Source organism: Sceloporus occidentalis, unplaced genomic scaffold (assembly GCF_023333645.1).
Source record: "Sceloporus occidentalis isolate IW3139 unplaced genomic scaffold, rSceOcc1.0.p SCAF_559, whole genome shotgun sequence".
NCBI lineage: Eukaryota > Metazoa > Chordata > Lepidosauria > Squamata > Phrynosomatidae > Sceloporus > Sceloporus occidentalis.
In genome coordinates this window covers 40,002-55,895 of record NW_028317539.1, presented here as the reverse complement: position 1 = coordinate 55,895, position 15,894 = coordinate 40,002, and the positions used below count along the sequence as shown (strand labels likewise).

The following is a 15,894-nucleotide window of genomic DNA, read 5'->3' as shown; positions in this document are numbered from 1 at the left end:
TGTCTGGTGGGTGATTAAGACCGAGCCATTCTATTGTTTCCCACAGGCAGTATGATAAGGAGTTGGGGTTGTGTTTACTGCCCCGCCACTAAAACCATACTTACTCTGACTTTCGGTAACACGCGTCTCAGAGTGTCTGCCGGGCTCTGCCGAATCAATACTGGAAGATTGGCCACCACGCTTGTTCCTTGGATGTCTTGGCCGGAACTGTAAGATAAAAAAAAAAAATCTGGGTCAGAGAAAACTAAACATTTTTGTCAACTATATTTTTACTTCCTAGATCCCAAAAACAATTGTTAAGAAAGAGCAAGTGATTTCCATTCTGAGAACTACAGACACAATAGGCTTGGTCTTGTCTTACATTCAGAAGCTATATGCCTATGCCATGCATCTTTAAATTCCCTCACTCTATTACCCCCACCACTACTGCTGGGAGGCTTATCCATGTATCTACTACTCTCTCCGTAAAGTAAAACTTCCTTATATTACATCTAAAAATAATGTCCCTTCGGACTTAAACGGTAACAAAGATGCTCCCTTTAACTAATGATTATGGCCAACATAATCCACGTTCTGGGATCTGAGCTTTGCCCTATGTACATGAGTTACGATACTGTTTAGAGACTGTGGTTGGCATGGTTGGCACGGATGCCTTGAAACTCATCCCATCCCCATAGTTACGCTCTGTCCTATTTTAGACTCAGAGACTCCTTACAGTTTGCAAAATAATTAGAAATCCTTCCAGGGGCAGTAAGTGAAAATGCAGTTCTTCCGGTTGCCAAGGTAACGCTTCTAAAATAAAAAGCCAAGCCGCTTGACAGCTTCGGTTAGGGCTAAATTAAGTCTTTTGTGCTTTATAAATACATGGGTGTCAGCGCGTTACAGGCAAACCTGCCTCATCTGGAGCCGCTACCAGTAAAGGCGTCTTACTGGGTGCCGCTGGTCTGGATCTGCCCGTGCCAGGGGTGTATCCCGAAAAAAAGGGCTCAGCTTAAAAATGATAATGAGCCATTCTTAAGCCTGTGTAATCATTTATTATTATTATTTTTTTGGAGATTTGGATACAGTGGCAAAAGGTGGCAGAGCCTACATGAGCTCATTGATTTTCTGAAGTTCTCTGCTTTCTCCTTTCCCACCTTTATAAAGGCTGCCTGAACCAATCAGCATCAACCAGCAACTTAATAACAGGTGTGAGATAACATAACGGGGAGGAAAAATCACACAGACCTGGAGAACAGGAAGTTCTGCTGCCATTGGATAAACATAATGTGTGTTTCCAATATATATATATATATATATATATATATATATATATATATATATATATATATATATATATATATATATATATATATATATATAGTTTGATTTAATATGTAAAATGCACTATAATTAGTACACTTGTTTTGTATTCTTCCATTCTTCCAAAAATCACTTTGCTTTTGGGTCACATGAGAATTAAGAGCTCCCAACAAAATTATAAACAAGGCAAATTTTATACAGGGTTAAAAAAAAAATCGTTTCCGGGAAGGGTTTGGGCATTCATCGGTACGAGGAATGGGGTTTCTACTTCCAAAACGAATACATTCAGCAGAGTAGGTGGAACTGAACCTTTAAATCTAAAAGTAATAGCGTTTTTTCTCTGAAAACTCCCATCCTCCAGATTATTTAATATAAAAAAAACCTTAACTTCTATACCACTGATGATAAATGTGGGAAAAAACCTACATTTTATGTTTCAGAGAGAAGTTTCTGTGAATTGATACTTAGTTACAGAGTGTTACTTTTTCCTGCTACCGGTTACAATGTACATTTTCTTTGCACGTAACGCGCCAGATGCATTAAAATAAAGAATTTTTATCCAATTTCTGCAACATTCACTTTTAAAGTGTGGCCGCCTTAGTGTCTGGGGTTTATTCGCTATTTAATGGTAACTTTATGGCACTTTATCTGACAGTATAAATATATATAGGAAGAGCTAGCACTGGCAAGTTTCTTGCGTGGGAAGGAGTGGGTTAAAATACATAATAGACTCTGTGACATTGCCTCTGTGGGGGTTGAGATGTTTTACCCCGCATCAACTCATAGGTGCATTAATAGCCCCCTCTGTGCTGTGTATCGCTGTGGCAGATTACGATGCAGCCCCCAAAAGGGGTTAAACGAATCACCAATCCATTATTTGCGAGATAATAAACTCTCTGCAGTCTGACAGCGAACCTCATCTGGGTGAGATCGTGACGGCTTCTGCCATCCTCTGAATGAGAATCAAACCGAAATGAGAGCCCACGTTGTGACCCGCGTTGTCTTAGTGAATCACGCGTGACGGGCGGCTATTTACATGCCAAACACAGTGCGCCGTGATTTCTAAGGTAACACGGAGAAAGGCTTCATTCGGTTGGCACACGTTTTTTTAACTATTACTCTGCCGGGGAGCCCAGCGATGAGCATTTATGAATATAAATACATATGATGCATTCATTGCGCATGCCGCATCTGCTACCTCGGGGTGAATGGGCAGATTGTCAGGGTCTTTACCCCAGTGTCAGGGTGAATGGGCAGATTGTCAGGGTCTTTACCCCAGTCTCAGGGTGAATAGGCAGATTTTTAAGGTCTGGAGGTGACTCCTTCATAATCTCCTTTTGATTTAATGATCCCAACTGGTGTTTTTCTCCCTGCTACATCACAGCTAGAATCCCTGCTTGAATGCAGGTGACTTAATTGATGGTTTACATCATTTAAGATGTTTTGCACTACAGAAGCCTCAGACTCCCCTTCTTTTTTCTCCCCCCATCTCTGAGGCTTCATTAGCCTCATGCAGAAGAAAACTTGGGTGGAAATGTTCTCGGCAGACAATTCCCAGGCATATTGTAACAAAAATACAAATACATACAAAATGACTTCATACGTCTGCGGCTTAATATGCTGAGAGCGGCCGCAGCACCTCGGGAGACATCTTTATTGTGTCAGTGAGTGGGTTTGAGTGGGAGTATGAAACGAGGCAGCCCGCGCACTTCTGTGGGCAAGAAGGCGGCTGGCGCAGAACATTCTATGACATATGGGGCAACAGTACTTGCTCGTGTTTAAAGGACAAGTCCCAGGGAAAGAAAACTCTGCCTCGTTGAGCATGAAGAGCCCCCCTTTGGGCATTGGAACCGCACGGATTTACAGGGACCCCTCAGTAAAGTGCATATGGTGGCTGGAGTGTCCCTTTAAATTTTGTTGAATTAACACAATATATATTGTAACTTTTAATAAGTTTTTTAATGACCTCATAGTGGGATGACATCACTGAAGAAACCAAGGATGTGATTGGCTGCTTTGGCGTATAGGTAGGGGGTTGTGTGCGGCCAATCGTGTTTCTTGAGCCCCCAATAAAAGGTCTAAAAGCTACGGAAAATTAATAAAACAGAAATGTTAATTCTCTTTTGAAATGTTTTAGTATTTCGAGTTATTCCTAATAATAAAAATCAGTATTTTAATTGCATCCTTTCATCAGTTTCTGTACCAGCTAAAAAATAAAAAACATTTTAAAAGGATATAAATCGGGCCAGAAAATCTGAAAGAGTTCGTACCCACAATGTACTTCTTCGGCAAAAAAAAGAAAAAAAGAAAAAAAAAAACACAAAAAAGCTGGAAAATCCAGAGGAATCCAGCGTTTCTGCGCTCTGTTGCATGATAATAGGATAATAGTACTTGATTATTATGCTTGGGTCCTGCCAAATGTACTATGATATCCCTCATCTCAGATTCTGTGATGGTCAAACAGAAATCTAATCCTTTTATATTTTTAATAATATATGAACAATAAAATTGCTAATATTTTTTTCTACTCTGCAAGGTCTTCCGTGGCAGCCCCTCTTCCTCCCGGCTGACACGGATCTCCTCGACGCAGTTAAAATAATAATGCGATGCCAGGCGGAATTTATTAGCACGTGTTCTTGGGTTCCTCGCTGGAAATCCTCCCAGCGAAATGTTCTTTCCAAGTCTCAGTGACAACCACGTAAACACCTGTCAGGGAGAGAGATGGCTCCGTGTGTACCCAAGTCTCGCTTTCTCTTAGCGTGTCAGCCACAGTGCGTTAATGTGTTACAATGTGGCAACCGTGACATGTTACACGCATATAATGTACTCCGTTAAAGCGATGTTACCGGGGCACACGGAATGCTGGGGGGAATATGGATGCACAACAGCGTGCAGTGGCACAGCAGCGTAAGAAAGGATGGCTGTCCGCCTGTATTGTAGTTTTGTGCCCGAGGCTTAGTTTTTTTTTTCATCGGTCATCAGGAAGGAAAGGGGTAAAGTTTTACTGTTATGGGCATGGAGTGCCAGCCGTAGTTGTGAGTGACTGGTGGAGAACCACTTGGGGTTATAAGGACAGAAAGATGATGTCTTTAATGTGTGCTACATATTAACTCCACGTATTCGGACCACAGGCACTAGATATGGCCCCTGGAGCTGGAGTCAGGACTGCCCCCCACCTCCTGGCATCCCTTCTTAGTAGTAGGAGCGGTAGGAGACAAGACGCTGGGTGATACAGGATGAGATTGAGTCTTTTGTCCATCAAGTAGACTGTGGACGTCTAAGACCTTGTAACCCCCCCCCGACGAAGCAGCCCCCCATCAATGATTGCAATTATTACACCTCTACACCTAATGTATCGGTTTGTTTTGTATTGTTGTACTGTATTGTATTGTTTATGTATCGTATTAAGCGCTGCGTAAACTGTGGCCACTATATAAAAATAAAAGATAATAATAATAATAATAATGCATCATTTCTAATCAAATTATGAATGATGATGAGGATGACGAAGAAGAAGGAGAAGAAGAAATAAAAGAAAGAAGAAAGAACAAGAAACCTCACTTTTTTCATGTTATAGCGATCGCCGTGATCCTATGTATCCCTTTCTGGTTCCTAAAATATCATGCTGGCTCAGCATTTCCTGCATAAATGGCGACATCAATAAAGTTTTGACCCTTCAAAGTCCAGGTTTAAAAAAAACAACCAAAAACGTTTTGTTTGGTTTTATAGGAATTAAAGATACATCTTATACATTGTATCCCATTATTGTTTATTATATTATTATTATTATTATTATTATTATTATTATTATTGTAATTCTTTCTGTGCGGCACAAAAATGTCCAGTATGATCCAACCAGCTGTTAACTTTTGTTTCTCTAATTAAGTGGGGGTTTTTTTTTTACTCATTTTGGGAGTCCAAAGCGTACATTGATTAAAAAAAATAAATCGTTTTGTTAAATTATTAAGGGACGTAGCGCTGGCGTAGATTTGATGGGGCGTTCATTGGAAACGAAGGAAGGGCGAGCGATTCATGTTGTAACGAAGGTAAATGAACGGCCGAGCAGGATATTTGGATTGGGATTTATTTGTGATGTTAAAGCGAACTGGAAGGGATCAAAAGTTTACGGGTATGTAGAAGCTGCCGTGTCTTCCTGCAGGTTATAAAGTCGCTAATCTTCCTCTCCTTGGTAACAGGAACAACTCTTATACCCGAAAGCTCTGAATGTGCTTCTTCAAGCAGCAGACACGGCTCGCTTCGGACTATGAAATATGTTCCCAGGTATTCTGCTTCCGGAAACACGTTTCTCTTATTAGTCTCTGGCTTATCGGCAACATCTACAGAAACGCCGTGGAAGATGGCTTCCTTGAACCCCTTTAGCATCCTATATACATATATATATATATACGGTAAATATGTAATGCTGAGAACGATGGATAACCTTTAAACAATGTATATTCCAATACAAATGGGGGTGGAGACCTTCCCCAGGGGTCTCACTCTCCAAGTGGTAGCTAAGAAAGAGAGCAGCCAAGGCAGATCGGCCCCATACGGCCCCCGTCTAGTCACCCATTTCTCCTGCTGTAAAGACTCAAACCTTAATCAGTCGTCGGTCTCGTCTTAGATTCAGGAGCCGTATGTCTATCCCATATTCCCTTGCTGTATTAGCCCCTACCACATCTGGGAGGCTGTTCCACTTATCTACCACTCTCTATAAAATATAACCTAAATTACACCTAAACTTCTGACCCGCCAAATGCTTTGCCTTATTCCTCCAAAGCGCCCAATATCTCCAAGATCTCAATGGTATTTAAAGCACCTCCCTGCTGCGGCACTTAAACCGTTAATTTAAGTAATAATTAGACGCACGATATAAAAAAAAAAATTAAAAAAAAAAGGCGCCGTGGCCGTTCCTGCATTGTCCCGATCCTCTCCTGTAACAGTGGGTTACCATGGTATTTGCTAAAGGAAAATGCAGAGCAGCGGAAAGTGAGCCTTGTAATTTGGGAAAACAGTAGGCGGAATCCCTGATTCATTTGTTCTGCTGAAAATTTTCACGCTTTGCTTCTGAAAATAATAAAGTAGATGGATGGATGAAAGCAAATTAGAAAGGTAGCGATGAAAAGCGATCATCTTCCGGACAGCTCTCAAAATTATTTATTTGGTAAAACACAAGGAAACAATAATAATTATTATTTATTATTATAATTTATTTATTATTATTATTATTATGAAATAATATTATTATTTTAAAATAGAAAAAAATAGAAGAAAATTCATTAAAGAAATGAAAACTAATCGCCTACAGAAAAAAAATGTAAACCAAATATATACTGGCCAGCAACAGGTAACAGGCGATTTTTAAAGTAAAATATAATTATATATTTTTAAATTATATTTTTTTAAATGAAAATCGCTCCTCTTTAAATTATTAAACGTGTTACGGAGATTTAAAGAGACGCCAACTGATCGTCCAATCAGGGAGAAGAAATCAGAAAACGTTTTTCAGGTGAAAGGTTCACTTTAATTATTAATAGAGTAATCGTTTTTTTTTGGGGGGGGGGTTGCGTCATCAAGTGATGAAAATTCACCTGTCAGTTAGCAAGACATTTTTTGGTTTGGAGTAAGCTGAACACGTGCCAGCAGTCACTGGTTTTGCGGGACAGTCCTGATTTCCGTACACTTATCCCCGCTGTCCCAGGTAGCTACCGCACTGCTTTTGTAGACGGTCAGTTGGAGAGATTCTTGCTCAGAGATCTGTAAAGTGCAGCTCCCATGTGGCCACCTGGCTAGTTGGTATTCCGGGTAAGGACGGTGGGCTACCCAATATTAGCCCTGTAATGATATATCGTAGACAGCTTGCAGGTACAGCTTGCAGAGAACATCCCTGGCTAATGGCCCCTGTATAGGCTTACCGGCTGATGTATATTTAATGACATGACAGGCAAGCATCCCGTAAATCACTTGTTTGTAACAGCGGGGAGACGCAAGGAGCCTTACATCACTTTAGGGCTAGTATAGTGTAACACTGCGGGGTATTCTTTCACAATGGCCACTTATCGGACGACATGACAAGCGAACACGTGAGCTCATAAAGCGACTCGCGCAGGAGAAAGTACTGTCGGCACCCAATGTGCGTAACCGAATCCACGCGCTCTTTTCAGTGTCGGCGGTACGCTACAGGGACTGTGCATCCAGAGGCAAATTCAGCTGCCCGCCGGCAGCTTCACTTGCGTTAAGCAATTACTTCCGGTGTCTTCTAATCATCTCGGTTATGGAACGCCGATCGCCGCCAGCCTCAGACATCCAGATGGTCCCATCGTTCTGTAGACCTCCATAGTCTTTATACCACGCACTGCCGCGTCTCGGCTCGGCGCGTGCGGCCCTCGGTCATCCTTCCGGAGACGGAGATCCGCCGTCTGGCGTCCAACGTGTTAATGGAGATGGAATAAGCTGCGGGGATTTGTTCTCGGAGGAAATCCCAGTCGCTGTAAGTCTCCCTGATGGAAGTGGACGGCTTCGTTTAGCGGTATTGGCTTCACGGCAGATAATCCCACAGTTACCAAAATAACAGGGAACAGATAAGGCTCTATTTACTTTAAAACTACAACAGTTCTCAATGCACAGGGGGGTCTAAAGCACACCGAATGAATGGTCCGCACCCTTCCACCATACATCCCAAGTGTCCTGGTTTTCACAAGTGCCATTCTTGACAACGGCTGTTTAAAAAAAAAACGGTAAAATGGAAAGAAAAAAACAACCATTAAATGATCCTATCGCTTTAACAATAGCAGCGCCGATTATTATTTCCAATCCGTTTCCCAAAGCTCAGCCCGGGCCGCAGACAGAACAATAGTCTACATTACAGTTTAACAAACAAGCGTGTTTTAGTGATCCTTTATCCACAGGTATGGTTGAACGATCAAGCAGGTTCTCCTGGTACATTTCTTTGGCAGCGACACAAGATGGTTATTTGTGTGAATTAGATTTCTGCTCGTTTGGCCCCCGCTCAGGAAGGACACAAAGAAACATGAAACTTCAATTAACTAAGCTGATCTTGGTAAATAAGGTTACTATGAATACAAAGCCACGTCGGGTACGCGGCTGAAAGGAGTTTTCTCGTCCGAAACAAAAGCAGATTAGTCGCCCTCGCCGATAACGAACGAAACAGCCACGCAAATTAAAACGAAGAAGCTGGGGTGGCCGCTTTTGTCTTTGGAGGCTCGATGCCATCTTTCATAGGAAAACGGAAATGATGCCCACGGGGGGGCCAGCATGGGCTATAGTGGGCCTTGACTGTTGTGCGGAGGAGGGGTAGGCTTTTTGGCGGGAATTTCGGGGGTGGAGTTGGGGGTAGATTATATAAGTGGCTGCTTTCCCGGGCTCAGGAACCATTTTTTGTGGTTAGCTTACCTGGTTGCGTGTCCCACCCTCCCTCCCTTTTTGTTTTGTTTAAAGGTTTGTGTCGTTTGTCACAGTCTGTGGGGCGGCAGCTTGCCAGGTATCCAGGGGGTTAATGTGGTGGTAAGTGAATGGTTGGTAACATCTGGTGGGAGGTTCTTGGCTGTCAGTGCTGGGAACCTCAGGTCAGGGTGGGGGCATCCGGGTCCCTTCCTTAAGTGGTATTTGGTTCTGGTACCTGGATTGCTTGGCAAGCTTGGTGTGTGCCTTGTGTTTATTGTATATATTTACATGTTGGTGTTTTGAGTTGTTGTCCTTGTTAACGCACCGATGTTTATTGTTTCAGGTTTTGGGGTGACAATGACTCTAATAAATAAAATTGGCTGTGGCCTTTTCTCATCCATATTTATGGTGTGCGGTGTCATTATTGGGGGTTTTTTAATGGGGAGTTAAGCCTAGCCCGGAGAATCGAAGCTACAACAGTCATCGGACGCCCCACCTTAATCTGAACGTAATCTGGGGCCGATCTGGGTGTAGATGATCACCGGGTATCAGAGCTCAATCCCTTGACCTAAATCACAGCAAAACATTTTAAGATGACCGTAGAGATTACATACTTTTAAAATCAGATTTCATTGGATTGTACCGGTTCTCGGTTAGCGTGGACCTTATACACATACGTCTTGATTTTTGGGTACCTGTACCTCCCGATGTATTCGTCTCCACGATTATCTAGGGTGTGGTTGCCCTAAAGACAGCTTTAACTTCCTTAATGCCGCGATTCATACATTCACCTTGGATCTATTCCTTTTTTACTCCCACTTTTCTGTTCTAGTCCTTCACCGCTTCCTCGTGCATTAAAAGCTTTTATTCTTGTTTTTACGTGTAATTAAGATATAATGTAATATTTAAAAACAATGCAAATCCACAGGTGGTTTAATGGGACCGGAATCTGATATGATTGCAATAAAGAAGGATACAATGTATTTAAATTAGGCTTTTTGTTCTACAAAAGAGGACCCTCTTTCCCTAATGTATCAGTTCTGTCGGACCCCTTGAATGTATGGACTGTACGAAGTGCTGCGGAAATTGTTGGCGCTATATAAACAAAATAGAATAATAAATGAATAATCTTGCTGCAGTGGATACCTGGCGTTACGGAAGATAATATTCTTTTACTTCTAATCTCCAAGAGAATGTCGAGCAAAAATAACTCTAAAATGGGCAACCGGGACAAGTTTACATCATCAAGAAAACTGGAAAAATAAAAAAAGATGTGCCCAAAGGCGCAAACCGGCACGCATTAAACTTCGACGGTACAATAATCCTGGCATCAAGTGGCAACTTATCACATTAATCGATCCGTTCAGCTCCCGGGGTTGTGCAATGCAGTTAAAGCACGGGTGATGGGTATTGTGGTTTCCAGAGAAGGAAGGCACTTTGTGCTGTTATAAAAGTAATGGATATCAAGCTCAGGGCATAATTATTAAAGATACATTGGATATCAGAGACCTTGTAATGCAATGGATATTATAAGCAGGTTTATCCATGACTGCTTGTGAAATGCAAGCAGGGAGCGAATCAATGGGCCGTAAACTGATTTATGTTCAAGTAGGAGTCCTTTTATAGTCAAAGAAATTGAAGGCGCCAGTGGACAGAGACCCTTCGATGGTCAGCGGCCCCCAGTCCGTTTGTTTCATTCGTCAAGGAAGTATCTGAAGTCGCTAGGTGTAATGGGAAAAGTGGGGGTTGGGATGGAAGAAGGAAGGTGAATTACATGTCCCCCTTTTAAATTGTAAGCGGTGAAGACGGGGGTGTAGTACAGAATCCTGTAGATCCTATGGAGAGGGGGGAGAGGCTGGTCGTACCGCCAACATTTTGAGGAAATATGATTGATTGAGGTCCTTGAAGTTCTAACCTTGGCCCCCACACCAGGCTTGCAATTTGTTACCGGAGTCTGGGACGCGTACCAGAAACACCGGAACCCAACGCCAGCTTGGCCTCTGTTCCCACGACTCGTGGTGCTCCCGGTAGTAATGCTTTGGCGCGGGCCGTGTACTAAAGCCTACGCTGTATATTGTCCACGTGTTCTGCTGGCAGCATAGTGATTGTCGTCTCTCCAGTCAGTCTAATTGGTTCATCTTTGTATTTCAGACGCCTTCACCTCCATCTGACCCGCGCAGCTCTCCACTTTACCGTAATAACACCCTTAGCAAGTGAAGGTCTCTCTAACGTCTTTTCATATCATACAGACTTAAATTATTTCTTTGAGCCTCTGCTACCATCCAACCCCAGACCGAGACGCGGTTTAAATAAAGTGAAGCACCTGAAGTACAACAGCCTCGAAAAACCTGCTAGAACGTGAACTGGTTGCCACGAGTCCCACTACTTGTTGGATTTTACAGGGCATTAGTCCCACCGGCGGGTCACTGACCCAAGGAATATCCACGTTTGCCCCAGATACCCCCATGCTACATTCACCCCCTCCCCTTTGCCACCTCTCGCAGCCACCCCCCCCCCAGTCTCCTTACAACAGTCTACCAAACAGAGAGGGAGGTCACGAAACGCCCGAGATTTGTCACAAGTTCTTCTATAAAGCTGTGGCGTTCGAGGTCCTCTAGGAGTGGAGTTCACCGGATGAAATGATGTTTTGGGAAATAAACTTTAATAGTTCGCCCGCTCCTCGTCCTACCTGGCTATTTATTTACAAATGATTGTTGTTGTCTTTTTTATCAATGGAGACTACATTGATTGATTGTTGAAGGCAAGCCTCTAAAATCCGATTCATTACTGAAGGCCTCTTATAATGTATCGTTAAATTAGAATATAGGGTTCATGGATTTAATCATGCATTATGCAGGGCTATCTCGGTCCTTCTGGAGGCGGCATTGATAAGTTCAGTGTAGAAGTGAAGGAGCAACGATGGCTTCAAAGCAGATAAATCGCATCCAACTTCTAATGATTCTGATCCTCACCGCCCTGCATCCATCTGACTCAAACAGTAAGTACACCCATCACTCCCATCCATCACCGCCCAGCAACATCGCTGCCACTAAACCATGCTTCTATTGTGTGTAGTGCAGACAGGTGCCCTGTAACTCCCCCGAGCCCCATACCGGTTTTAACCCTTTTTCTTCTGTCTTTATATATATATATATATTAAACACATTGTCGTTGCCTTACATAACAGTATCTCGTCCGACGCGGTTTGTTGATTTTTGCCCCTTTTTGTCACTCTCTTTCAGTCTGCGGCAGACGCCCGCTCATGTCAGAATATGGCAGCTCGCGGATCGTTGGAGGAGTAGATGCGCAGCCTGGTGCTTGGCCATGGCTGGTCAGCATCCAAGTGCCTTCCGGAGGCGGACATCGCCACTCCTGCGGAGGCACTTTAATCGATGAGCAGTGGGTCCTAACAGCGGCTCACTGCTTCAAGACCATGAAGAGGTAAGGATGGGGGAGGGGGTAAGAATGGTGGCTGTGCATAATGGGATTGTGAGGGGTAGAAATGTTATCATTCGCTTTACCCTCACTATTCTAACCTGACAAAGCCATCACGCCTTACATTGTAAGCTTCTGCCTGGTTAATGTTACATCTCCTGTTTGTGTACCGATTTCACATCTTTGCCCCGGAATTCCTCTTGATTAATAGAGCTCAATGCGTTTATGATAAGAATGATAATGTATGGATTCCCGCTAACGTCTGTCTGTCTGTCTGTCTGTCATCATCCAGGCTCGTTTCCAAATGGCAAATTATACTTGGAGGATTCCAACTGTCGGATCCATCGCAAAGTGACGTCCAGATCAGATCTATCGACTCGTACGTTCAGCACGAGCATTACAATCCTCGGACTGAGCGGAACGACGTGGCGCTGATCAAGCTGAACCAGACCGTGAAATACACCGACTTCGTGCAGCCGGCCTGCCTGCCGAGCGCCACCAAGGACATTCACGCCATGGATCATTGCTTCATCAGCGGCTGGGGCGTCACCAAAGAAAAATGTGAGTGTCCTTTACAGGGGAGATTTCTCCTCTTGGGGTTATAAACGGGGAATAGTTTTTCCGGAAGGGGGTCGTTGCGCGTCTAGCCAAACAGATGTAAACCCAAAGACACTGAACTCACCAAAACTCACCCCACTAACTGCTCCCAGTCACACCCGCCACACTCAGCCGCACACACACCACTCTTACATGGACTCCATGATTAGTTTATTTAAGTCACTCTTCTCCTATCCATAGCTGGCGTCTGTGCGTCCGGCAGCCAGCGATATTCATGAGTTTAATCTTTGATGTCTCAACAGCCATCCAAACGGCAGATATCCTCCAAGAGGCCAAAGTCAACCAGATTCCTCTGGAGAGGTGCAACGGCTCGAAGTGGTATAACGGACAAGTCCACGACTACAATCTCTGTGCCGGCTACGAGGAGGGTGGCATCGATAGCTGCCAGGTAAGAAACCAAATCTCTATGTCTGAGGGGGTTTATAAAACCAAATCTGCCTGTTGGAGATGGTATTTTGTGCCAAATCTTCTCCCCGGGAACATGCGCCGCTAGGACAATAGTAGAAATTGTTTGTGCCACCAAGACGAGGAAGACTATACGAGTTGGAATGAAGATGGGTTAAACCAGTCACAAAGAGATCCGGGGAGGTTTATGACCATACCCTGGGATAACGGAGCGCGCTTATACCGACTGGATACAAATATTTGTGGATTTTTGGGGCTAGAGGACATAATAGCAAAAAATAGATAAAAAGAGACAATCTGGGCCCCCATGTCATGTTCTGGGGATTATTCTGGCATTCAGGCCACCGTGTCACAGAACGGTCATTATATCCAGACATCGGGTGGCTGTGGCTCTGCTTTTAGAAACTCCCCGGCCAACTCGCTCTTTAGTGAATAAACCGCAGAGCTTTTACTGGGGAAGCGCAGCTGAGGCTGCAGTTTGTTACAAACCAAGGAAAAGTGTCATTAACCTTCCTCTATACTTTACTCCTGTAGGGAGACAGCGGAGGACCATTTATGTGCATGGACCCGGACAGCTCCACGTATAGCGTCATCGGAGTGACAAGCTGGGGTCAGGGCTGCGGAAAATCCCAAAAGCCAGGAGTGTATTCCAACACTCAATACTACCGCGAGTGGATCCTGAAGACAATGGGAACCCCATCTCCTGCGCTGAAGGAAGCCACTGGGACCCCAAGCTTGAGTGGTAGCAAAGCTCCACTGCGGCCAAAACCAACACGGCCAGCAAGTACCACGCGACCTGCACCTCAGATACCAACCGTGCGACCCACACGCCGGACAGCAACCGTGCGACCCACACGCCGGACAGCAACCGTGCGACCCACACGCCGGAGACCAACCGTGCGACCCACACGCCGGAGACCAACCGTGCGACCCACACGCCGGAGACCAACCGTGCGACCCACACGGCAGACACAGCCTGCGCAACAGGCGGCATGGACAATGCCCGTGCAGCGTAAGCCGCGGACGCGGCCTGCGCAACGGGCCACATGGACAATGCCTGCGCAGAGAACACCTGGCACGCAGCCTGCGCAACGGAAACCGCGGACGCGGCCGGCGCAGCGTGCGGTTATAACGCAGCGTGAGAACCGTGCGCCTGAGACAGAGCCCGCACGTCCTGCAAAGACGGCCGCGCCACAAAACACCATTGACAAACTGAAAGAGATGTACACAACCGTGACATCTAACGGGCGGCGGACCAAAAAAGCTTTGCAGAAGATTCTCACGGCTGCTAAAGAACAATCAGCTCGATAAGAGACTGCAATCAGACTGTTACAGACAGAGACTGTTCTTAGAAACTGAACAAAGCTATTGTAATAGCTATTAAGATAGATGTTAAGTTAGTTGTTAAGTTAGATGTTAAGTTAGTTGTTAAGTTAGATGTTAAGTGTTAAAAAAAGCTGTTATAACAGCTCTTAAATAAATGATAAGTTAGGGGTTAGGGCAATTCCTCTGTGGTCAGTTTGGTCATTCATGGGAAAAATGGGAAATCCAGGAAATAAGTTACTTTTTCCGGTGATGCAGATTCTATGGGCATTCACAAGTTTCTTAGAGTAGAGGGTGTTGGCGAGTACACGCAGATTTGGAGTTAGAGTAAAGAGGCTGAAAGTAGGCATTTAAAGGCCTCTAATTCCACAAATGGCTTCAGGGGGTCGTAACTCGTCCAAACTATCAAGGGTCCTGGGGAGACAAGGGCCGAGCAACCGCGGAGCCTCCAGGCGGTGATACGGGGAGGATTACATCAGAAGACAAATCGATTGTCTCAGCGCCTTCTCGGTTCCGTTCTAGAATTCCGAACATGAATCGGGTTTTGTAAATTTGAGAGAAGCAAATGGGCCGGTAGAACTTAGAAAGAAAGAGAAAGATCCGGTTTCTCTGCGGGTGTTCGGAGGTCAGTTACGTTTAAACAAAGTTTTGTACATTGGAGCGAAGAGGTGATATTTTGTATTTAGAGGGATAAACAATTTAAACAAAAATACCTGCATCAGCCCAACTTGGCAAACGTACTTTGTTACTCGTAGCCACCCGAAGTCGGCAAATTTAAATGTTTAACTAATTTGAGGAGAAGAGGAAGAAAACCGAAGAAAAAAAAGAAGTGTTTTATGAGATTTAACATGTTGACCTAAAATGACGTGATTAGGAAATAAGCTGGTTTTAATCTTAAATTGCTTTATTTAATGTTATTTTTAAATACTTTAGCTGATGTTCCCCATAAGCCTGCAATCCACCGTTGCACCGATCGCTACCCGGTGACTGTGAGCAGCGACGCACCATTTATATATAGGTGCCCCTTCTGTAAAGGCATTGAAGTCTCTCTATGGGTTTAGCAATCAATGCCCACCGGCTCGTTGGCTTTAAACGCCTAATATTGGTGCTGTTGCTGAACTATCGCCGCCGGCGGGCGCTTACAATAATGAGTTCAGGTCTTTCACTAAAATACATCCGGGCGACTCCGTCGCTGAGCCCCTGATATCCTTACGCATCGCCAAGGCTTTTGCCAAAAACATTGAAGGGTTTTCCAAGCTGCAAAAAGCTCCTGATCCCAGCTTCCAAAACAACTGTTCTATCGCAGAAGAGTTGATGCAAGAGAGAGCGTGGAATATAGGTGGGACTGCTTCCCAGCAGAGGTGGTAGAGGTTATTACAGTGAGGGTATTAAACATGCATGGGATAG

General features: G+C 44.3%; 1 protein-coding gene across 1 annotated transcript in view; it reads right to left on the bottom strand.

Moving 5' to 3' along the window:
- The window catches only part of LOC149271118 (serine/threonine-protein phosphatase 4 regulatory subunit 4-like), a 49,453-nt gene that overhangs the window by 15,550 nt on the left and 18,009 nt on the right, over window positions 1-15,894 (bottom strand). The window contains exon 5 of the mRNA XM_089507607.1: window positions 105-207. Within this exon, the coding sequence (XP_089363733.1) occupies window positions 105-207 (103 nt within the window). The remainder of the gene's footprint in view (window positions 1-104; window positions 208-15,894) is intronic.